Source organism: Cygnus atratus, chromosome 23 (assembly GCF_013377495.2).
Source record: "Cygnus atratus isolate AKBS03 ecotype Queensland, Australia chromosome 23, CAtr_DNAZoo_HiC_assembly, whole genome shotgun sequence".
NCBI lineage: Eukaryota > Metazoa > Chordata > Aves > Anseriformes > Anatidae > Cygnus > Cygnus atratus.
The window spans coordinates 745785-769565 of NC_066384.1; the positions used below are offsets into that span (position 1 = coordinate 745785).

Below are 23781 nucleotides of genomic sequence, written 5' to 3' on the forward strand. Positions count from 1 at the left end.
AAATTATGATCTGAGTTACTTGGCTTGTTAATGGGGCAAGTGCTGTTTTCAAGCAGCTGTTAAAATCATGCCGTGGGTTATTATGTTGGGTTTGATTGGTGTCTGGGACGCGAAAGTAACCCAGTGGGGACTTAATGCGAGGCCTCGGGTGTTCTCCAAGTGGAGCCGAAGCGGTTGGGTGCCTGCTCCGTGCACGCAGGCGAGGCAGCGCTTTGCTGCTCTGGGTGTTTTACACTTTTGGCTGGATATGCTCAGCGCACGTCTCCTCCCATTCTCTCGTACCCGGGCGGGGGCCGCTCCGAGCGCCCGCTGCCGGCCCCGGGGCGGTTCCGCTCGGGCCCCGGTACCGGGAAATGGCCGCGGCCGCCCCTCGCTGAGGGCGGAGCTGCCGCAAGGTTCCGGGGCGGTGCGGGGAAAATGGCGGCCACCAAGCGGGTGCTGTACGTGGGTGCGTGGGGCCGTGTGCGGGGCTGTTTGGGGCCGTGGGGGCTCTGTGTGGGGTCGTGGGGGCGTCTCGGCGCTAACGCGGTGTCGGCCGCAGGCGGGCTGGCGGAGGAGGTGGACGAGAAGGTGCTGCACGCCGCCTTCATCCCCTTCGGCGACATCACCGACATCCAGATCCCGCTGGACTACGAGACCGGTGCGTGCCGGGCCCCGGGGCTCCCGGGGGTGTCCCGCCGGCTGCGCGGCCGCCCCCTGACCGCTTTGTGTCCGCAGAGAAGCACCGGGGGTTCGCCTTCGTGGAGTTCGAGCTGGCGGAGGTGAGAGGGGGCGGCTGAGCCTGGGGCCACGTCCTCCTCCCGCGGTGTCCGGGGCTGGGTGCTGCCATGGCAGGCCCAGGGGTCCCTGTCTGCCCCCCGTGGCTCCTGGGTTTCCCTTGGGCCAAGGCATGGCCGCTCTCGGCTGTGCCATCCCCAGGGCCTGGCCGCACCCTGTGGGTTTCTTCTTGGTGGGTGCTATGCAGTGCCGCTCCTTTGCGGTCTCGTAATCTGCCCAAGGCCTCCTCCACAAGGTCTTTCCTCCTCTCCCGAATACTGGTGTAACTGGGCAAGGGTCTTACACAAAGCGGTTGCGATGGGTTGGTCAGAGAGAAGACTCCCTCAAGTATTTCCAAGCCCTGCCTCAGATACGGCCCCTGCAAGGTCCATCAGTTCTCACAGCATGGGGCATACGGGGCTTAGGAAAACAGCCCTTTGGCGATGTTCTGCAGGGGCACGTGTGTGCTGAGGCTTTCCTTTAGAGGGAGAGAAGTGGCTGTAACGATTCCCTTCTGTTCTTCCCACAGGATGCTGCAGCAGCCATCGACAACATGGTACGGAGCCTGCTCCTGCACCGCCCGGCGCTGCTCTCCCCGTGGCTGGCAGAGCCCGGGGCAGCTCTCTGCAGACGTGAGCTGGTGATGCTCCAGGCGTGGGCCCTGCTCGCTGCGGGCCGGGCTCCCTGCTGCTCTGGATCAGGCCCAGCGCCATGGTGCCCTTCCCTGCTCCACCACTGCCTGCAGTCTCGGTGTAGATCCCAAGCTGTGGGGCCCTCGCTCCAATGCTTAGAAGCAGGGATAGAAAGCAAGCGGTTTTCTTCTGGCTTCTGCAGGGATTTGGGGGCCCTGGTGAGTTTTTACCTTGTGGTGGGCTTTGTTCTGCTTTTGTCCTCTGCAGAATGAGTCTGAGCTCTTTGGCAGGACAATTCGTGTGAACTTGGCCAAGCCAATGCGAATTAAAGAAGGATCATCCAGGCCGGGTGAGTTGGTGCCCTGGAAAGGAGAAATCCCCAGGGACATTCAGACTCTGGTGTATCAGCCTTTCTGCTCTCCCAGCGCTCTGCCTCCCATCCAGGCATTGCAGCAGGCTGAGCAGCATCCTGATAACCGAAAATATCCCCTGGTCCCTCGGGCAGATGCGCTCTTGGCTGTGCTTCCGGCTGCCCTCACGCTCTCTAACAGAGCACACGAAATGCATGCACACATGCCGGGCAGGATTACTGGCACGTCTGGTCACATCTGAAACGTGCAGGGGGCCCAGGCTGTGCCCAGCAATGCCTGCGTGGGCTGGTCGGCTTGCCATGCCTGGAGGAATTGCTGGCTCTGTCCCTTATTTCCCTATGTGGCGGGGTACCCGCACGCTGTCCTGGGGTCGGCCGTGCCAGCCGTGTGCTCCTGTGCCCTGGCTGCAATCCCACTGCTGCCAGAGCCACACCAAGCCCTGACCTGTACGTCGTGCGTGGCTGTGGGCTTTGTCACCCTGCACCAACTATTTCCTCGTCTGTCACAGTCTGGTCAGATGACGAATGGCTGAAGAAGTTCTCGGGGAAGACTCTGGAGGAGAACACAGAGGAAGGAGGAGCGGAGGCACCCAAACAAGAGGCGCAGGAGGTAGGAGGAACGGCTGGAGCCGTCTGTGCCCTCTGTGTGCCACGGGTCTGGGGAATCGCCACACAGGGACCTCCAGGTCCTGCCAGCTGCCGGAAGTGGGAGCCAGGAGCAAGTGGCGGCCCCAGGCAGCCCCTGTGTTCCCAGAAGCCTTACACAGGTTTCTGACCGGCCCTGCAGCGGCCCCTAGGGGCCTGGGGCCAATGCCTGCTGCCTGTGTTGCTTCTGGGGAGTTTTGGAGCTAGTGCTGCCTGCACCATTGCTGCCGGCTGGGGATGCAGGGCTGGGCTGGCCGTCGGGTGGCAGAGCAGAGCACCACCACTTGTCTTTTCTTCCCCTACCCAGGGTGAGCCTCCTGCAAAGAAGGCCCGGGCCAACCCCCAGGTTTACATGGACATCAAGATCGGGAACAAACCTGCCGGGCGACTCCAGATCCTCCTGCGCTCCGACGTGGTGCCCATGACCGTAGGTGAGGAGCGGGTCAGCCTCTCGGGTGCAGGGGCTATGGTGCTGTGCTCACCTCTGCCTCTTGTCCCAAACAGAAAACTTCCGCTGCCTCTGCACCCATGAGAAAGGCTTCGGCTTCAAGGGGAGCAGCTTCCACCGCATCATCCCCCAGTTCATGTGCCAGGCCGGGGACTTCACCAACCACAACGGCACCGGAGGCAAATCCATCTACGGGAAGAAGTTTGATGATGAAAACTTCATTCTCAAGCACACGGGGACCGGGTAAGGGCAGCTCATCCTGGCTGTGCAGTGAAGGTCTGCGTTGGCCAAACGCGCCTCTGCCGCGGCCAGGCTGTTGTCTGCCTCTGGCGTTCAGCAGGCAGAAGTGCAGCGCTCTCTTTCTGTCCATGCACCGTTAATTTCCACTGTGGTATCGTGGAGAGTTTCAAAGCTGCTTTCCTGTTGGATTTTAGAGGAGGGATGTCGCAGTGCAACTACAAGCATTAGACAAGTAGTAAAAGCAAGCAGGCTTATCTCCGTACAAACAGCTTTCCTACTGCCGCAACTGAAAAGAGATTAATGCTCTCTATCACTTTCCTCCTTTGATGCTTGCAGGTGTTTCTTTCTTGGCATGATCTGTTTCCACCAGTTTGTGGAGATTAGTATTCAGAGACCCTCTTAAAACTGACAGGGTTTTGCAGGGCCTGGGAATGGGTTTTGGTTAAGTATTGGCTCACATGCAGAGCGTGTTGCTCCCACCCTGGCTGTAATGTTGTGCTTTCTGATCACAGGGCTGCTGTCGATGGCAAACTCTGGCCCAAACACCAACGGCTCCCAGTTCTTCATCACGTGCGATAAAACCGACTGGCTGGATGGGAAGCACGTGGTGTTCGGCGAGGTGACGGAGGGCATGGATGTGGTGCGGCAGATCGAGGTTGGTGCAGCGGGGTGCTGCCCACTCCCTGCCCGCAGCCTCGCGCCTGAATTCCCGTTAATTCCTGTTCTCCTCCTCCTGAAGGCTCAGGGCACCAAGGACGGGAAGCCGAAGCAGAAGGTGATCATCTCCGACTGTGGGGAGTGCGTGTGACCCCGGCACTGGGGGGAGTGCTGCTCCTGTGCTTCTGCCCAACTTCCCCTGCGAGGCTCGGCGCCAAGTGCCTGCGGACGGCGCTGCGGGGAGCTGCCGAGAGCAACGCGCCCGCCCCGGGTGAATTGTGCCTGCGCCTCTCGGCGCTCCCCAGGGGGCAAGGTCAGCCTGCTATCGGCTTTGTGAAGACTTTCTATTTGACAAAAATAAAAGCTAGTTTTAAACATACTGAGGACCTGCCCCAGCTGTTGAATTCTCACTGTGTGAGGATGTGCTTTGCTTTTGAAATATTTGCCCTAATCTTCTCGAATCTGGTTCCTAAATCCAAGCTGCAGGGTAGGCTGCCGGGGCGAGAAGAGCGGAGCTGATCCCATTGCTGCTGCGTTCGGAGCCAGGATCAGAACCTGGCAGCCTGCCCCCACATCGGCAGGGGGAGACGAGTCCCTGCTGCAGCCCAGCCCCACGGCCAGCACCGTCCCATCCTGAGGACATTTCTTAGAGTGGGAGAGCAAGGACTGGAAAAGAAGCACCAGGAAGGGGGCGATTTGTTCTTATTTTGGTGCACCATCCTCAGAGGGTTTTTCATTAGGTATATTGGGCTTTCTCTCTTTTTTTTTTTTTCTTTGCATGTGGCTAAACCAGGTATGTTATTTGTTTTTTCTGATGCAAGGTCCCTCAGGTACCTGAGCTGAGAAATAGGCCAGGCCATTTCCTTTGGAAGACAACAAATAAATAACCATGAAAATAGTGGCGTGTGACCGTGCTCCCCTTGTGAGCCCGCGGGAAGCAGCCGCCAACCCAGGCAGGGAGACACAGCCTGGCCCCAGACCGCATCTCAGCACCTCCACGGGGCTTCGTTTCAAGCAAATAGATACAATTTTAGCTGATCGTGAGTATTTTTTCATTGCGAAATCCTGTCTGCAGAACAGAGCACTGCTGTGCCGTGACATTTATTAAAAAACAAACAGCAAGAGAAACTACATGTTTATTTTCCAGACTAGGTGTTTATTTTATAACAGTGTCGTAGCTCAATATGGATTTTTTTTTTTTTCCCATTGGCTGAGTTTTGTGAACTTTAAGTAAACAGGAGCGGGTTAGTCAGCCAGCTGCTGGATTGGCTGACACTGTTTTCATTTAGGGACTTGGAGGCGCTGGTTAGAGCTGGGTTAGCTAAATGTGCATGGGCCCAGAGCAGCGCAGCCGCTGCCTCCCCTGCCCTCACCCCCCCCAGCCCAGTCTGCCCCCACCAGCACCGGAGGCTGCAGCAGCCTCTGAGCCAGCAGCGCCCAAGCAAAACACATCCGCCAGGGCCAGACACGTCACCAGCCACAAATCCTCTCTTTCTCTCCTATATATATATATATATATATATATATATATGTATATGTATATGTATATATATATATGCATGTATAGCACGGATGGGTCTCATTAAGTGTGGTAAGAGAATAAAAGTTTTATATTATTTACATCCACGTCTGGGAAGGGGAAGGGTCGGGAGGGATGTGGAGGGGTATCAGTATTATTACCGATGGTCTCTGCTACGATCCAGCCCGCAGAGCAAGCCCTGCACCCGGAGCAAGCCCCGCACACGCAGGAGGCAGCGGGGCCGGGTCAGTGGCAGCCGCAGGACTTCACCACCATATTGCGGTGCTTCTTGAGGATCACGTTGTTGTTGCTGTCGTAGTAGAGGACGGAGGTGGCGCTGAGCTTGGTGGGCGCACAGCACGCCTTGGGCACGGCCTCGGGCTTCATCAGGTGGACCTGGGGGGAGAGGAGCTGTGAGCACGGGCGAAGCTTCAAAGAGCCCTGGCTCTTACCTGTGAAAAGCCTGGGTGAATGGGGGGATTATTTCTAGCGCTTCGTAAAAATATTTATTCTAAGCCCTTGGCAGTCCTTGCTGCAGTTTATATTGGATCGGGGCTCATGGCACCGTGCGGGCTGGGCAGCCCCTTCATTAATTTGGGATTCCTGGCCTCTTTTCACACTCAGCTAAGCAAGCAGCCCCTTGGGGCAGCACGGGGGTTTGCAATAGGGCTGCCCCGCGCCCGGGGCTCAGCACCACCCCTGACTTCTGCACGGCACCGAGGCACAAAGCCTGGGACCCCCTCAGGAGCCTGGGGTACCCTGGGCCCTGCTCGAGGTGCGCGTTGTGCCGGCGCAGGCCGGGAGGTTCGCGGGCTGCCGAGCGCTCGCAGCCCCCCCGGCCTCGCCCCACATGTGCGAGTCATTTACTGCGGGGCCAGCTGAGCTCTCCCAGCTCGGAAGTCCGGTGTTTTGCTGTCAAACCCTGCTATTTGCAGCACTGGCTGGGCTGGCACGGCTCCCGGCGCGCTCGTCCTGGTCCCCAGTGCTTCCCAGAAGGGCCAGCCCCGGGTGGCAGGTGATTCACGTCCGCCCGAGCGGCTCCGTTTCGGGAAGAACCCCGGGCTGGGAGGTGAGGGGTGGGTGCCCGCAGCTGGCGGGGGGGCTCTGGCAGCTTCGTTAATGCAAAAAATAAACCCTGCCAGGCGACACCTTCAAAGGCTCGGCCGAGGACTCGGCGCTCCCTGTAATTAACCGCGAGCACCAGAGTCGGCGTGACTCTGCCATTGGGAAATCAAACACTCACAGGTCAGGAAATTCCAGAAATTAAAGCATGGGTTGCGATGCGGGGTGGATTTGGGAAAATGGGGCATTAAAGCTTTCCTGTTCAGAATATGCTGAGCCCAGCGCTTGGGCTCTGTGCCGCAGCCTCACGCCACGGGGCCTCGGCTGCAGCCTCCGTGCACAGCGGGCAAGGAGGGTGCCCGGGCACGATGCTGCCCCTTCCTGGGGTCTGGGACTGGGTACCCACCTGGGGCATCTCCCCCAGGTGCCAGGGGGTGCCAGGCAGAAAACCGGGCAGTGGAGACTCGCCAGCACTGCCCAACCCTCCCTGTCCTGCCCTTGTGGCCAAGCTGACCTTGCAGAGCCCTCGTGCTCTGAGCTCTGTGTGCACCCCCAGACGCTTTGCTGGGCTCTGCCCACCCCAACACCCAGCCCCGGCCGGCTGCGCACTGACCAGGGACTGCAGGATGGCGTGGTTGGTGGCGTTCATGCAGGAGTCCAGCGGGAAGGCGCACTCCCCCTCGCAGTAGTAGGCTGAGTACCCCTGCGGGGCGATCACCCAGTCCTGCAAGGAAAAGGGTTTGTGCTGGGGCAGCCGGGTGCTTGCTGAGCCCCTTCCTCCACCACCTGCACCCCCGTGCCTCCTCCCCGGGCGGCTGTGCCAGCGGCGAGGGCTTATTTTGACTTTCAGACCGCATGAAGAGTTCAGGGTCACTGTGGGGTTCAGGCTGTGCCAGCTCATTTGCCATAAGGTCCCGGCACACGGCTGCGCTGCTCCCACCACTGCCCATCACCATGGGGGCCGTGGTTCTTCCCGGGGGGGAGTGGGTCCGTACCAGCCAGCCCAGGTCCTGGAAGCTGACGTAGAGCTCGTGCCGCCGGCAGACCTGGCGCCCGTCCGTGGCGTGGACGTCATCTGCAGGGAAGAGGGCAGGCAGCGTCAGCCACGTGCGCTCAGTGCCCCCCAGCCCCACCAAACCGTGGGGCTGCATAGCCCGGATGGCTGGGGTTACTCCAAGGGAGCCTCTTCGTTGCAAAGCAGCTTCAGAGCAGGCTGAAGTTTTTGCTCCACCACTGGGACAAGGGGATGCAGCCTGGGGAGGCGTAAATCGGTGGTGCTCACAGCTCTGGGGCGTTCCCAAGTGCCCCAAGCACTGGGGCTCCCCTCCTACCCCAGCGGCTCCCCAGGGCCGTGATGCCTTCCTGGGGCAGCTCCAAAATGAGGGCAATGTTGCAAAAAAAGCATCATCCAGAAAGCCCCACAAAAGCAGGCTGCGCTGAGGGCACGCTCCCGGACCTGCTGTGGCCCTCTATCTGTCAGTGGCACAACTGGTCGCTGTGCTCCCCCCCAGGGCTGCACCTCTGGGCTGGCAGAGGGATTTCGGAAAGGGCAAGGTGCTAAGAGAAGGGCCCTTCATGGTGGCAACCGCAGAGCCTCATGCTTTTTGGCAAGGCCCGCTCCTATCCTGTGCTGGGGGCTGCTCCCGTGCTCTTACCAAAGATCCCCGGCAGCTTGTTGGGGTGCGGGAGGTCGTTCGTCTTCTTGGGCTGCCTCCTCCTGGGTGCTCTGGCTGCCCTTGTGACTCGCATGGGGCTGGCGCTCGCCCGGAAAAACGTGACCATGAAGGGCTGCTTGGAGCGGGGCCCCCGGCGCCCCAGCAGCCCGGCCGAGCCCGGGTCAACGCTGAGCCCTGCAGGGACGGAGCAGGAGCAGGTTGCAGGGAGGCAAAATGCAGGGGGAGCTCTGCAGCGGGGCGCTGTGGTTTCTGCAGCCCAGGTGCATGGCATGGAGGCGGCAGGGCCTCATCCTGCACGGCCACTGCCACGCTAAGGTCATGAACAGTGATTCAGGCTCTTGGGAGAAAAGCCAAGTGAGAGCCAAGCAAGCGGTTTTCCCTGTCACCACCACATCAGGATGGGGCCGTGGCACTGATCCTGCACTGCCTTGCACCCTCAGCATTGTGCCCACACCCTGCTGTAGGAGCAGTGCCAGGAGGGTTAACCTGCAGCTGCACATGAGAACCTCTCCAGGGAGGGAGCCCCCGGAGTCCCCCCAGCCCACACCAGGAACTTCAGGGCTGCCCACCTCCACGCCCCAGGCTCTCCATCGCAGCTGGGATTGGAACTGCAGAGCTGAGCCCTGCTGCCACCCCACACGCGCTAATGGGGTGAGAGGCCTGCCATTCCTGGGGATCTGGCCCCAAATGCTGCAGCTGGGCTTACCGTCATCCGTCTCCACGTAGAGCCGCAGGCCCAGGTTGTATTTCCGATCCACTAACCAGTGGTTGCTGGCGGCCGTGACATCGAAGACCAGCCAGCCCTCGGTCCCCGCGCGCAGGTCCTGGGCGTCCAGCAGAAACAAGTCGGACTCCCTGGGAAATGGGAAAAAAAGACGCCTGTGAGTAATAGCACCCGAAGGCAACGGCAGCCCACGGCCAGTCACAGAAATGACTCCCCGGTGTCCGTGCCCGTACAGATCCCGGCGCTGCAGGGTCAGGACGGCGCCTGCGGCCGTGCCGTGTGTGACGGTGGCACCCTGGCAGCTGCCCTGGGAAAAGCGAAGCGCCCTCCCCGCCCGGCCGAAACGCCGGGTGTGTCACTGCCCGGGGACACCGTGGGAACAGACGGCTGCGGCGTGCTGATGCCCTTGGCACTGGCACGGCGCTGGGAAAGGTGAGTGCCAGAGCCGGCACTGGCTGGGGGCCCCATCCCCGTCCCCGTCCCGTCCCATCCCATCCCATCCCATCCCATCCCATCCCATCCCATCCCATCCCATCCCATCCCATCCCATCCCATCCCATCCCATCCCATCCCCATCCCCATCCCATCCCCGCCACCTGTTGGAGTGCTCCACTGCGATCTCGTAGATGCTGACGTGCAGGGTGCTGTTGGCGTGGCGGGTGGCACCCCGTGCCTTGTAGATGCGAAACTCAGCGGCCGTCACCGACTCGCCCGTGGGCACCTGCGTCAGGTCGAACCTGAACTCCTTCCAGTACGGCTTCGGGGAGGAGGTGTCCCGGTCCTGCTCGACTGCAGAGCAGAGGGGTCAGGGAGCCCCCAGGGGCTGACCAGAACCCACAGCACCCCTGGGTCCCAGCAGCCCCACGTCCCCCAAGTTCAGGGACAAATCCTGCTGACTCCGTGCCCTGCCCCAATGAGCTCTGCTGCAGGTTCCCACCTCTCTGACTGACCAGACAACTGCTCTGTAAAAATAAACCCTCACTTTCTACCAAGTGTCTCCTTTCTGCAGAAATCTGGTGCTTTTGCGGAAAAAAAACTTCTGGTAATTTTTTTTCACATCCGTAAAGAACAAACACACTGTGTTCCTTTACGGTAAGGCATCCCCACACGGTTTCACTATGTAATTATTTTCTTCAAGTTGTTCTTTAAAAATATTCCAGACTGCCATGACTGAACATAATTAAAGTGATTAAAGCTCCTCCTGCTTCAGGCGTAAAAGAAATATAACAAATCTGAGCTGGTGCTCACTTAAACCAGACAAACAAATAATTAAACGGACATGTTTAAATGCAAATTTTAACCAGTTCTGGGGGGGGGGGGGAACATTCCAAATGTACTACACTACAAAGCCGACCCCCCCCCCCCCCCCCCAATACGTGGGGGCAGCTCAGTGCAGCTCAGTGCCTCTCTTCAAACTGAATGCCCAGATTTTAACTATGCATCCACGGATCTTTCCGTCTTTTTTTTTTTTTAATTATTATTTATTTTTTTCTCAGTTTTTTCTTTGAAAACAAAACACCACATTCCCTCCAGCTACTGGGCTCACCACAAGCTATGTTTTAAAAAAAGCATGGGGCCAGGCGGCCCGGGGCGGATGCGGAGAGCGCTTCCTGCTGCCGCGGCGAGGCCGCCGGCCGGCTGCCAGCTGCGCGGGAGGTGCTGCAGGGATGCACCGGGAGCCGGATTTGGCCCACGCACCCCCGGGGACACCGGGACCCCCGAGCACACCGCCGTGCCTGGGGTCTCCCCGCTGCCCTGGGTGGGCTCTGGAGGCTGCCCCGGGGCCGAGGCTGCCGGCCCCCAGCCGGCCGAGGCCCCGCGAGCTGGTGCCTTTTGTGCAGTTCCGTTCCTTGCACCGAGCCACTGAGGGCAGCTGAGCGTGCCCCAGCAGTGAGAGGTCCTGCCAGAGCCTTTGCTGCCTCGTTGCGCCTGCAAAACCCTCTGAGCCCCGCAAAATAACCAAGTGGTCCCCGTCGTCTGCCCTCCTGCAGCTGATGAGCACCCCAAGGGAGGCCCCGCGGGGACACCAGCCCCAAGTCGGTGCCCCTCAGGTATTTATGGTCACCCAGGTATCTCACTGGCTGCCCACAGCCACAGCAAAGCACCGGGGCCAGGTTTCTCCGTGCTACCGGCTGGTGACATCCTCAGGGAACCCGGAGAACTGAACCGCATTCCCCTTGTGCGTTGAACTTCTCCCAGGCCATCACAACGCGCGGCAGCAACGTCTGCAGCCAGGTACGGGCAGAGCCCTCGCAAACCCAGCTCCCTTCCCACGGGGAGCAGTAAGCGATGGATGCAGCAGGGGCTCATAAAGCGCACACTGAGGTCTTCAAACACCCTGAGCAGCTGCAATTAGAGGCTTTACCAGAATCATTTAAATTCGCCCCACCTGATTTATGACCACACACCCAGGGAAGGGCAGCGGCAGTTCTCGTGGCAGGACCAAGGTGATCTCTGCGGCCGTGCCACAAGGATGCAGCTCCACGCGAGGCATCTGCTCTGCAATGGGGATGGGGCAGGAAAAGCCCTGCTTTGTGCCCCCTTCGCTGCCTGCTGGAGCACAGCCTCGGAAGGGCAGGGCCGAAATGTGTCCTCCCTTGTGCTGACAGGGGCGTAGAGCAGCAGGGTGAAGGCAGCGGGGACGGGACAATTAGCAAACAGCAGCACGGCTTTATGATCGTTGTGTTCAGCGAGGGTTAATATTGCTGTCTTTTCTGGCAAAGTTATAAATGTGTGCAAAATGATGAACCAGCTGTGGGGGAGCAGGCGCTGTGTCCCGAAAGCACCCGGCGCCCTTTGCCCAGGCGGGAAGGCTGCTGCTCGAACCCTGCTGCTGGCGGGGGGGGGCAGGCACGGGGGCCCCCCCTCAGCCTGGGTACCCAGCTATTGATTCGAGGTTGGCTCAGCCGCACCGCCAACCCACAATTACCTGTGGGCGGATTATCCGGATTGCGGATGGGACGCTTAAAAAAACCCAGCCCAAGCTCCTGCTCTCCTTGCCCCCTCCTTCTGCAGTCACCGTCTCACCCCTTGGGGCTGCTGCGTCTTTCCCCAGACATGAACGCCACAGCCATGTCTTGTGCACCCTCCCCCCAATTAAATAATAGGAAAAGCATATAAACCCATATAAAATGGCAGCAGGGCTGTCCAGCTCCTGCCATGCTGAGCCCTGCTGTGTGACCAGCCCTGTGCCCCCGCACCCCTCCTGGCTGGCAGGCGCGGGGCGATGGGGACGCCTTTTCCTCGCTCCCCACCTTATTTTTAGCTGCACTTCTTCGTTGTAAACCTTCTGTGTGCGCGGTGTTTCTATAAACTGCGCATCAGTCGTAATTACTAGTCCTGGCTGCTCTGAACGGTCCCCATGATCATTTCAGACACTAAATTAAAAGGAAATGCCAGGATATTCAACCACATCAAGTATGCTGAATCTTAAAATAATTTTAAAGGAGATGCAAGGAAGATGCTGTCCTTTGCTTGGAAGCAGGAAAAAATAACCTCCAGAGGCTTTCCTAAGCAGGGAGACATTTAGGAGCTCTCCCAAGCGCTGCAAATGCAGCTGGACTCCTGCTCCAGCCCATGAGCACCTCCATCTTCCGAAGATGAATGCTGGGAGCTGTGGGACGGGGGCTCTGCAAAGGGCACCCCACGCCCTGCTGCGTGTGCCTGGGAGTCTGCCTTGGCCCCTGCCTACACCCCCACCACCTCCCGCAGCTGTAAGCAGTCAGAGGAGAGTGCAGTGTCACAGGTGGACCCGAAGGGTTTTACTTGCTAAGATTTCCCCCTTTAAAACACACACCGTGGGTGCATACAGAGCACCAGCACCCATTTGGCACCACGGGGCTCGGGCACTGCACACCGTGAGCCTCCTCCTTGGGCTTGCCAGCGTGAACCTCTGCTCCACGATCTCAGCCTGTGTGCAGCCGTGCTGCACAGCTGATGGCCCTGCCCAGGGCCGGGACAACTCTCAAAGCTGGGCTGGGACGAGCGGAGCCATCGCCACCAAACCCAACCGAAGGTGGCCAAAGAGCCGCCGCTGCCCATTGCCCCACGCAGCGCGGCCTGGAGGGGCTTGAGCCCCTGGCTCTGTGTCCTGCCCTGGCCGGCAGGCACAGGCACTGCCCGGCCGAAATGGGACACGCTTGTGTGCCAGGGAGCTTCGGCGCGTCCCCTTCACAAAGGCGTGCCATTGGGAGCCGCGCACATGCCCGGCTCACACAGCGCTCCGCGGGCGGGAGCGGAGCGGTCCAGGTGCCTAATGGAGCGCTGACTTACCCCATTTGCATGTCCCATCAGGATAATTGTGCAAAAAATTATGCATGCAAATTAAAGTTAGCCTTCTCCCACAAAAAAAAAATTAATTAACATGAAGGGACTCATGAAGCCGCAGAATTCAAAGCCATTCAAATTGAAGGCTGAAACTCTGCTCCCCAGCTCTCCCTGCTGCTCCAGGAGCACCAGGAAGGGGAGCGGCGTGGGCACCCCTGAGCCAGCACCGCTCCTCCCAGGCACCCACTGGCTGTGCCTGTAGCCAAACCTGTTCATTTTAAAGCATTTTTTTGGTGTTCATGTTGAGGGGAGCTGGGGTCTGATGCCCCACCTCCTTGGGCCTGGCTGCCCCTGATGTGCTGAGCCCCCTGTCCCGGAGTGCTGCAGAGGCAGCTGGGGGGCTGCGTGCCCAACCGCTACCCAAAGCACTGGGGCTGTACTGTGGCGCTCTCTGGCTTTTTCATAGCCAAACACGGTACAGGGGATGCTGGAAAGGATGAAGAGGACATGGGAGATGCCTCTGTGGTCCTTGCTTGCTCGCCCATACCTTCTCCCGAGGGGCCTGGAGGGGTTCAGGGGAGGACAGGTCCTGTCTGGTCCTTGGTGGTGCTGCAAGGCAGTGCTCTCCTTCCCATTGCTGCCACTTGCAAACCACGGTTCAGCAGCCGAATCCGGTCGTGCTCCAGAAAGGTGGGGCCGAGACCTGGCCACGTCCGCAGCTCCCAGGTCAGGCCAGAGCTCTGTGCCTGCAGACATCCCCCGCCCCCAGCCTTGGCACAGATGCCCCCCCAAAAAGCCTCGTGCTTGGCCAGGGATGCCTAGAGAGGGGCATGTGCCCACATGAACACCCCTTGAAGCAAAGAGAAGAGGCAGGGAAGAGCTGCGTATCTGAAAGCCTGGTCTGGGCATCCTGCCGGTTCAGCCTGTCCCAGCGGGACCCCAGTGGTCCCAGTGCTCATGGCCCGGGGGTGCCGGCTGGAAACGGCTCTTCTCTGGCTGCCACTCGCAGCTGTCTGGAAATGGGACGGTGCTGGAGCCCGGCACTGCTCCGTAACCAGCCCGACGGGATTCCAGCAGTAATTAGCAACCTTGAGGATTTTATTCTGAGCTGGGATTCAGGGTCCCACCGCAGGTAATTCGTCCCCCTTGCTGCTGGCCCGGGAGAGCTGCTGCCCCCCGCACGTCTCGCTCACCTCTCGGGTGCTCCGCGTGCACCCACTCAATGGGGTGGGCGACGCCGCTCCCTCGAGCCCGCCCCGTCGGTTCGCAGCTTCGTTATGGTGGGGAGCGCGCGCGGGGGGCCGGGGGAGGCCCAGGTGGCTGCCGCTTGGAGAAATCTCGGAGCGCCCCCCCCATCCCGAGGCATCCGCAGCAGGGACCGAGCGAGCCCCGCACGCCCCCAGCCCGCGGCCACCGGGTCCCTCGCAGCCCCCTCCCGCCGCTACGGGGCCGAGCTCCGTGCGAAAGGGGCTTTGTGAGCAGGGAGACACCGGGAGAGCGCCCCGGGAGCGACGGATGCTGGCGGCCGTCGGTGCAAACGGCGCGGTGCCGCCGCCCGCCCCGACGGCCGAGCCGGACACCCGGTCCGCGGCGCTGGGCGCCTCTCCCGGCTCCGCTCCCGGTAACGCGGCCGCCGCAGCCCCGCTCCGGGCCGGGCGGGGGGCTCTGCCCGGGGCGGGGGGGCTCTGCCCGGTCCGCCCCGGTGCGCCCAGCGGGTGCCGCGCGTCCCGCAGCGCGCCGCTCCCCGGGACCCCGGCGCTGCGGCCGGCAACGGTGTGTCCGCTCCCGTGCGCCCCGGCGCTCCCCGGTCCCTCAGTACTCCCCGGTCCCTCCGTGCTCCCCGGTGCGCCCCGCTCCTCCCGTCTCGGCTCCCGCCCGTGCGCTCCGCTCCTCCGCCGTCCTGCCCGTGCGCCCCGGTCCCTCGGCGCGCCCCGGGGCCGCGCTCACCCATGTTGACGAGGCTGACCACGGTGTCGGCGCGGCTGACGACGCTGCCGGGCGGGGGGCTCTGGGTGCTGAGCCCGGTGAGCACCGGCCGCGACACCGCCTCCTCCTCCTCCGCCTCCTCCTCGCCGGCCACGGCGTGGTACAGGTCGAGCATGAAGAGCGGCGCGGCGGCGGCGGGGGCGCGGGCGGCGGCGGGGGCCCGCGGGCGCGGCCGCCCGGGCAGCCCGAGCACGGCCAGGATCTCCCGCTGCACGTCCCGCCGCTCGCCGCCGCTCAGCCGCCGCTGGAGGAAGCCGGCGGCGTGGAGGCGGCGGCGGAGGACGCTGCCGCTGCCCAGCTGGCACAGCACCGCCGCCGCCCAGAGCAGCGCCAGGGCGCCCAGCGGCCCCCGGCCCGCCGCCGCCCCGCGCCCCGGCCCCATGGCACCGCCGCCGCCCGGGCCGCCCCCCCCGCCGCCGCCGCCGCCGCCGCCCGGTGCGGTGCGGAGCGGCCCCCGCGCGGCCCCGGCCCCGGTCCCGGCCCCGGTCCGCCCCGGCGGGGCGAGGGAAAGGGACGGGCCCGCCGGCGGCACCGCCCCGGCCCCGGTGCTCCCCGCCCGGCCGCCCCCGGGGCAAAGGGCGCGCCGCTGGGCAGCCGCCCCCACGGGCACCCGGCCCTGGGATGCTCGCCGCTGCGGGTGCCCAAAGCCACGGACACCCACCCCCAGACACCCAAACCCATGGGCAGCTACCCCCAGAAACCCAAAACCACGGGCACCCACCCCCTCAGGCACCCACCCCCAGACACCCAAGCCCACGGGCACCCAACTCATGCACCCAACCCCACGGACACTGCACCCCTCACCCTGTGCTCTCACCCCTGAGGGACCGACCTCTCTTTCCGCCGTGCCCAGCACCCACCCCACACACTCTCCTGGGTGCTGACCTCGCTGGGCACCCACCTCCCCAGCACCCATCCCCACCAGCGCACACCCCACCAGGCGATCCCGCTGGCAAACGCCCACTCCAGCAGGCGGTGGGCATCCACCCACCTCACCCGCAGGCACCCACATGCCTGGAGCAGGGACACCTCACACCCCAGAGCCCCCTCAGTCTGGGGGCCGGCAGCGAAGCAGGTCCCTGCGCCACTCTGCAAGGAAAGCTGCGTGCAGACGCCCTGCGGCTGCTGCGAGTTGGAGGCACAGCGGCACGCAGGCATCGCCTCTGCGTGCGGGACAGCTCCCTCGCCCAGACTCAAACACTAACACTCTGGAATAAAGTAGGAGGCAAGATTGTTTATTACCGCAAGCAATTTTAATACAAAAATGTGTCTGGTTTTTAAACAATTCATTGGTAGAGCTTCAGTTTTGCCTCAATTTAAACCAATTGAGAGAATCACACAGCAACACGGTCAGAGCCGGAGGAACAATATTTAATAAACACAGGGGCTCCGCTGAGCCCTCTACCTCCGCCCATCTCCTGGTCACTTGGTCAGTTCGATTTTATTACAAAGAAAAAGTAGCGTACAAAAGCCAGACAGGACTTGTAGCGAGTGTGCTGGTGAGACTCATTTCAAGGACAAGCAACTGTGCGTGTAAGTCCAGATTTCTTCTAGGAGCAGAGGTCACATCAATCTCAGCCTGGTTGGAAGTGGAATGACCAGTTAAATAATAAATAGGAAAAGAGATGCAGATAAATAGCAATCCTGTAAGGAACAAGGTGGGTCGTCTCTTAGGCCTTAAATCCAGAAGAATCCTCTAACCCGCGGGACCCACCACCGCTAAGGGATGTGTCTGTGATCCAAACCTGCAATCTTACCAGCGTGCTCTCTTCTGGACAGCGTTATCGTGAACCCCCTCCCCAAACCCATCAGCATTTTTTGTTCTTTAAAAATGAAGTTGCCGGGACAGTATTTTAAAGACAGCAGTTATAATGACCTTAGCTGTAGTGTGTGCAAATTTTATTGTCAAACTCCGCTTTCTTCAGGTAAAATCACATAGCTTTAAAAAAATGGAAACATAAGCCCCAAATCCCCTCACCTCATGTTTCTCTGCTTGAGGTATCTGTGATTTACAAAAGAGAGTTCCTTGAACACTGTAGGATTCAGGTCTTTGTTTTTAAATATAATTTACCTTGCTGAGACAGCAAGTTAAGTTTATAAAGATGCATTTAGGAAACAATCCTAAAAGATAAAGCAGGTTCACACCCTGCACCGCGCAGAAATCCTATTTATAGTTTAGTTTTTCTTTACACTTTCACATCTTGACCTTTTTTGCTTCCTTTTTTTTTTTTTTTTTTCTTTCCTTCCCACATCTCAGTTTTCCAGGCCCCTCTCTGAACAGGGGTCGCCAAGAGGCAATTTTTATCTACATAAATATTCACATGAAAATAGTAACTTACAAAAAAGGAAAAAAACAAATAAGGCAGCTTCCATAACACAACTTTCTTTTACACTTTTAACAATATAGTTTCTCCCATTTAGAATAAATATACATCCAATGTACGTAGTAGGGTTAAAAATTGGACACAGGTTGGGTTTTCTTTCTTTCAGGAGGGCGTGGGTACAGTATTATCTCTTGGGGCCTGGAGTTTTTGGGGTGGCAGTGGTTGTTTTCTTGGACATGGTTGGGATTTTGGAGGGTTTCGCCATGCCCCGGCGCGAGCTGCCTTGCCCGCCGGCTACGCTGCTCTCCGAAGTGTCCGAGCACGCCGACTGCGTTTCCAGCAGGTCGAAATCGGAGGCGTCGCTTCCCCGCCGGCTGCTGGCCCGACTGCCCGCGCGGCTCCCGGCACGGCTGGTGGGACGACTGGCTGTCTTTTTGGGATCTGCGAGGAGAGCCCAGAGCCCCGTGAGCACCGGCACACAGAACGGCAGCACCGCTGCGGCCGCTCTCGTTAGCCTGCACATCGCCCCTCCAACAACGGGGGTTCATCACACAGCCCGCCTGCTGCAGCACCCCCCCGGCACGCATCAGTGTCCCCCGCTTGCTGCAGGCTCTGCCAGCTCCCTGGGCAGTTGGTATTTGCTCTCCCAAATTAAGCATCCAAGAAGGAACAGCCGCGGCGGGAGCTTTCAGCCCCTGCACCCAGCTTACCTGCCCGGCTGGCTTTGGCACCCGTGGAGGCCGGCGAGGAGCTGTTGCTGGTGTCCCCCGCCAGCGAGGTCCGGCTGGAGTGGAAGGTGGGGCGCTTCAGCTTGCTGCCCGCGGCCGGGGTCACCTGCGGAGGAAGCACACGGAGAGCATCGCTGAGGCGGCACCGCGGCGACCTGCCGTAACGGGCCGAGATCACCTCACAGGTCAGTAAAAGGACTTGGACATTTAAGAAACACCCATCTTAATGGTCACGGAGAACTCGAGCTGGCGTTTCAGCAGCGCTTGGAAAAAGGAAAACAAAAAGCAGCCGGATCCTGAAAACAAGGACGGCAGCGGCAGTTTGTGCACTGCAGGCTGAACAAAAGCAAAGCTGCTGTCCAGCCGGAGGACAACAGGGGCGGTCACCTGGGATCAGGAGCTCTCCAAAGAGAGAGGGACATCTTGCCAAATATGTGGGCAGCTCTGCGCGCACAGCACGCTGCGCTGGCTCCCAGGGGATGGGCACAGCTGGACAGCAAGGCACCAGCGACAAACGGACACACGGAAGGCTGTGGATCAGCTTCGGTCATGAGGCTTCGGTCGTGTCCTGTGCCACACGGGTGAAACAGGCTTTCCGTGACCTTTAAGATGTTGCAGACAGAGAGGGGGGAGCAGCACAGCGCAGCTTTGCTCCCCTGCTGCAGAACAAAGCGGGGGCAGGAGGGCTGGGGGGGGGGACAGGGAGGGAGAGGTGCCTGCATCTGTCCAGAACAAGAGGCTCCAGTTTCTATCATGAACCAAAGATCGGTTTTGGGGCAGTGTGAGGGTGCTGCAGGGAAGCGCCAGCCCACGGCGTGCCCCAAACCTCACTCCTGTGACCCCAACCTCCCCGCTGGCGTGCTGCGGTGCTGCAGGGCGGCTCTCGAGGAGCCTTACAGCAGCAGCTGGAGAGGTTCCCCTCTGCTCCCCATGACACTGTGATTTTGGGGAAGCTTAAAAATCTTTACATCTCATGAAACTGGAGCCACAATGGGGGAGAGGGAAGCAGAAGGGGAGCCAAGCAGTGGGCTCTCCTTCGGTCTCAGTGGGAATTAAAATCCATTAACACATGATTGGAAGGTACCGTTCCCATCATCAGAGATTTCGATTCTCATCCTTGATCCTACTTCAGAAACACATTACAGCAGCAAGCAGGCGCTTTAGGGCAATTCAGAAAGTACTCCTGCCCTTCTGCTGATCTAGAAGAACGCCTTTTCCATTTGAAAGCACTTTCAAGCAAGATCAAGTTATTTTGCCATTGCCATCAGCGAATCACTAAAATCTACCCAAGTATTTCATATTCACAAGGTCAGAAAAGTTGGCAAGGAGGCTGGGACGTTCGGCAGATTGAAGTGTCGGCCTGAATTCATCCTCCTCGGAGCGTCAAAGAGCAGCCAGCCTGCGTTACTGCCGGACACACCACGCGTGACCAACACGGTGATAACACAATCGCTTCATGAAATGAAGGCAGTGGTTACTGTGCATGCGCTGTAGCTGATTTTCAAGTCTCAACTCGGCTGCTGAATTTCAGTTTTTGAATGCCAATCGTGGCCTATTTTGAATGCTTAAAGGCTGTTAAAGCTTGGAAATATTCTCTTTTTTAAAAGCACAACGTGATAAATGTTACTCTTTTGGTTTGAAAACAGGTAAACGTGCATTGCAAGCAGTCTGCACGTTGTGCTTTACTGTAAGGTTGGCACTTTGCTTAATCCGAGTTAGAAACCCATGAAAAACGCTAACAGGCCTCGCGTCAGCGGTGCTAAAAGCGCTGCTCTACCAAAAGGAAAGCGTTAAACAGGCAAGGAAGCAGGACTTCTCTGTGAGCCGCACTCCAGCCTGCCGACAGGTCCTCGGGGCTACGAGACCATACTCTACCTCGGAGCTCGAGAGCTGGAAGTCGGAATAATCGAATCCCCTCAGGGGGGTGCCCGCTTTACTGTTTATCAACCAGGGTTTGTCATAACATCGAGAGAAGTGATGTGGAGTCTGTGAAATGGAAAATCCAGAGAGGGGGGAGAGGTGGGAGTGAGTGAAAAAAAAAATGAAACAGAAAAGTATCTGGAATGAGGGGAGAACAGCACTAAAATGAAACGAGAGAACCAAACGGGAAATACATAAATTCAAAAATGAAAAACAAACGAACAAATGATGAAATTAAAACATGCATGGCAAACGGTGTGATGGGACAGCAGAGGCTGGGCAGTCACTGCTCCCTGCGCACTGGCCCGACTTGTGGCTGCAGCACGCTGCGATCGCCCGCCCGTGGGAGCTCTGCTCGGACGTGGTGCAGGGGAACAAGGTGGAAATCCGTCCTGAGCCATCCCACCCTGCCCGACCCACACAGCCAGCGGGACTGTTCCTGCAGACCCCACCATGAACATCTTCCAACAGAGACCACGACCACTGATGAGGCCCCAGTCTTCCTCCTCCTCGCACCTCCTGCAGCATCTCATCTCACCGGGACGGGTGTGGAGGCCACCGGCTTCTAAAGGACCAGCAAAGGAAAGGCTTCACACCCAAACCCTACCTTGGCTCCGCTGGCTGGGGTTGCAGGAGACGATGGCATGGAGGCGCAGCTATGGTTGCTCTGGCTGGCACTGGAACTGGACCGAGTTGGGGAGGCAGCCCGGGAGGATGGCTTTGATCTCCGGCCCCGCGACCGGAATGGTGTCATTCCCTGGGAGGCCCCCTCTGGCAAGATGAATTTCTCTCGAAGCTCAAGGTTGGTCCGTCCTCGCGCTGGAAGGGGACACAGGAGAGGAGAGCTGAGGTTTGCACGGACCCGACATCGTTACTGAGGCTCAGGAGGCTCTTCATCTATTTTGGGTGATAGGTGAGAGAGAGAAGGGACCACCACCCACAAAAGGCCAACTATAACATTTTCAAGCAAATGCCCCAAAGAGCTGGAGGGTCTCCCTCTGACAAGCAAGGGGCAACCAAGCAGGAGAAGGTCTGTGGACTTCAGCTCCTGGGCCAGCTGACAGCGCCCCAGCAGAGAGCGAGGCCACGCAGCAGCCCTTGTAGGAGGCGGTAGCAATTTCAGAGTCAATGCCTTACGGACCAGAAAGCCAAAGAAGCAACTGCAGAACAGAAGCACCACGCTGAGATAACCCAGGGATGGAAATAACCTTGATGTCAGCGCTCTAAAACATCTGCTGCAAAGTGTTAACGGGGGAGGCCAAAGGAGCAGAGCTGCACAAGTGAAATCCTAAAGGTTACACCAAGCAAGCGGCACACTTTAAATCATGCTGCTTTCAGCAACAGCCATTTGATAACAGAAGCAAGCAATGGATAAGCATCAGCCTGAAGAAGACACATCTGAAGCAATTAACATCTCAGAGACCCCAGTGAGATAGGAGCATATGGAGAGCAGACCCGACCTCCACCACGTGCAGTGAGCTGCAGTAAGAACTGCTCAATGCTCCTTTCCTGCTGGAAAAGCAGGGCAGAAAGGAGGGTCTCTGGCCCCCTTTCACAGATGGCTGCTCTCTGCTTTGCCAGAGCACTTCTGCTCATCCCGCCTCCCCTCCCACGAAACGTGCTGGGGATCCTCTTGCAAAGCCTCTCATCCTACGAGGCACCGAAGTCAGCACTGCTGACGGGAGAGAATTTCAGATTCCTGCCATCTTGCACCTTGATGCACTTCGTTCCTGGCCACAACCCTTGCTAATTTTTCTCTCCAGTACTTTCCCCCCCACCCAACGTGCCTCGCGGTTGCAGTTTCGTGGTTTGCTTCGGATCCATTTTCTCCGGTTCCTGCCCGTTCTCGGATAGCCCAGACCCGCTCCCCTGAGTGCCTGGTGCTGCCTGGCCACCGACAGCCACAGAGGGAAAGTTCTCAAACTCCTGTCACTGGGAGAGAAGGCAACCAGCTGCTAAAACCCAGGAACTGCCTTACCTCTGCAAGGATCATTCTTCACCAAGAACTCATCCAGGGCCATCCATCCTCCACCAACGCGGACCATGACCGTGCTCCGCAGGATGCGGACCAGCCGCAGCTGCTGGGAATCGCCGAACTGTGGAGCCAAGAAACAGAACTCAGACAGGGCCACGAGTCGGGAAGCACAGCTCCTTCCCACCGCAGGCTGCACCAGGGCAACGCGTGGACCACGCCTGCCACTAAGCTGTTGTAAATCCTGTGGTCCCAAATGCTGTTATTGGTCTATTGAATACTTCTACGGTTTCCCCAGATATGCTGTTATGGATCAAATACCTTGCTGGCACCAATTTACAGGAGTTTTTCTGCTGCTTGGTATTAAGATAATGCAGCTATCAAAATCCTTTAGTTTTAAAACAAAGGACAGAATTTTTAGAGCAGCAAATGAGAATTGGGAATTTGGCCGTTGGATGGATTTTTGCAGCCAGAATTGTAGGTTTTCTTCTTGTTATCAAAGAAAGAGAGGCTGTCAATGCACTGACACTCCTGGTGCAGTCTGCTTGGAAAAGAGACGGCCGATACAGATCACTGAAGGCTGGTGAAACAGCAAGGCAGGCAGTGCTGTGTCACCGCTGAGCGGGAAACCTCGAATCAAGTCTGAAGCCCAGGGATTTCGCTGAGCCTCAGACTTGACCCCACCAGCCACAAAGCTCCCGCTGCGGAGATCGCCCCGTGAGGATGTTTCAGTGAGTGCAGTGATGGGAATCCAGGCAGGAATCCCGCAGAAATGTTGATTAGTGATTGCAATGTACATTAGTGATTTGAAACACCTGCAATTTCAAACAAGTGCACCCCGGATCAGAAGCACGCGGCTGTTTCCCAAAGCTCCCTGAGCCTCCTGGAGAGCCAAGCCCAGGCTCCTGGTTGCCTCCTGCACTGCGGGGGTGCAGCCACCCTACACCCATCCCTACAAAGCCCCTGCTCCAACGAGGAGGTCGGGGAACCACTCTTAGGAAGCAAGACCACCTTCAGAATGATTAAAAAAAAAAAAAAAAAAGGAAAAAAAATAGCAGTAACATTTTCCCTGGGCAGACAGCAATACAAAAAACGAGAGACAAAATGAAAACAGAGTGCAAGCCACATCGAGACGGGGTACTGCAGGTGGGGGGAAAGGAGGGAGCAGGTTCCCGGCCACCGGGGGGTGCTGGAGCGGGGTCTGTCCCCAGCTTGGGGTCCTCCCAAAACCCGCTCGCCCCAGCACAGCTGTGAGAGGTGCTGCAGCTGTGCTGGGATGGAGCTGCCTCACTCTGAGGGCTCAGCATGCTTCGGGCACCGCATTCAGAGCTCGGTCAGTGAGGCGGACACCAGCCCGCCGGGCAGTGATGTTCCAGGGCAGACGGATCTCTAGACAGCCGAGGAGCACAGCTCCTCTGTGCCAGGGAAAGCCAGGGGTGTGTCAATTCTCATTTCCATTGCCACATTTAGATTATTTTTCAGTTGCCACTGAGAATTTTTCTAAAATCACTGTCTAAAACAAAGCCAGAGCTCTCTTGGATCCGTTCACTACAGAGATCCAAGCTTATTTCTTCTGGGGCATGTTTTTGGTAGGGCACCATCAGTCCACGTGAAAAATAAACCTGTGTGAGGGGCCAGTGGGCACATCATAAGGACAGGTGCTGCTCCAGTCCTGTTACAAGAACTCTGAGCGCCGCAGCAGCCGGCACTTCGACACACGGCCCCGCTAACCGCGGTCACACCAAGGGGACACGCGCGGTTTGTGTGAGCCTTGCTCCCGTTAGGAGTTACTCAGCGGGTGCAGCAGGGATGGAGGTTTAGTTATCATTACCTACAGGATTAAACATGTGGACCTG

The 23781-nt window shown here is 58.8% G+C and overlaps 3 protein-coding genes across 3 annotated transcripts in view; 1 reads left to right on the forward strand and 2 right to left on the reverse strand.

The window, feature by feature from the left end:
• Nucleotides 1-320: 320 nt before the first annotated feature.
• PPIE (peptidylprolyl isomerase E) lies at nucleotides 321-4127 on the forward strand. Its single transcript, XM_050715156.1, has 9 exons — nucleotides 321-448; nucleotides 542-640; nucleotides 718-761; nucleotides 1286-1312; nucleotides 1656-1737; nucleotides 2268-2368; nucleotides 2711-2834; nucleotides 2908-3746; nucleotides 3831-4127. The coding sequence occupies exons 1-8, from the start codon at nucleotides 418-420 to the stop codon at nucleotides 3096-3098; spliced, it is 699 nt and encodes a 232-aa protein (XP_050571113.1). The 5' UTR covers nucleotides 321-417; the 3' UTR covers nucleotides 3099-3746; nucleotides 3831-4127.
• A 131-nt stretch (nucleotides 4128-4258) lies between these two features.
• On the reverse strand, nucleotides 4259-15330 carry LOC118255651 (bone morphogenetic protein 8B-like; the record flags this gene model as incomplete). Its single annotated transcript, XM_035561999.2, has 7 exons — nucleotides 4259-5663; nucleotides 6943-7053; nucleotides 7325-7404; nucleotides 7985-8179; nucleotides 8712-8860; nucleotides 9326-9518; nucleotides 14943-15330. Coding segments are annotated over 7 exons (1266 nt in total), but the record flags the coding sequence as incomplete, so codon positions are not given.
• An 867-nt stretch (nucleotides 15331-16197) lies between these two features.
• The window catches only part of MACF1 (microtubule actin crosslinking factor 1), a 117145-nt gene continuing 109561 nt past the window's right edge, over nucleotides 16198-23781 (reverse strand). The window contains exons 96-100 of the mRNA XM_050715157.1: nucleotides 21932-22049; nucleotides 20561-20772; nucleotides 19909-20019; nucleotides 18016-18139; nucleotides 16198-17746 (exon numbers count right to left, since the gene is read on the reverse strand). Coding sequence (XP_050571114.1) covers nucleotides 17490-17746; nucleotides 18016-18139; nucleotides 19909-20019; nucleotides 20561-20772; nucleotides 21932-22049 — 822 coding nt within the window. The 3' untranslated portion in view covers nucleotides 16198-17489. The remainder of the gene's footprint in view (nucleotides 17747-18015; nucleotides 18140-19908; nucleotides 20020-20560; nucleotides 20773-21931; nucleotides 22050-23781) is intronic.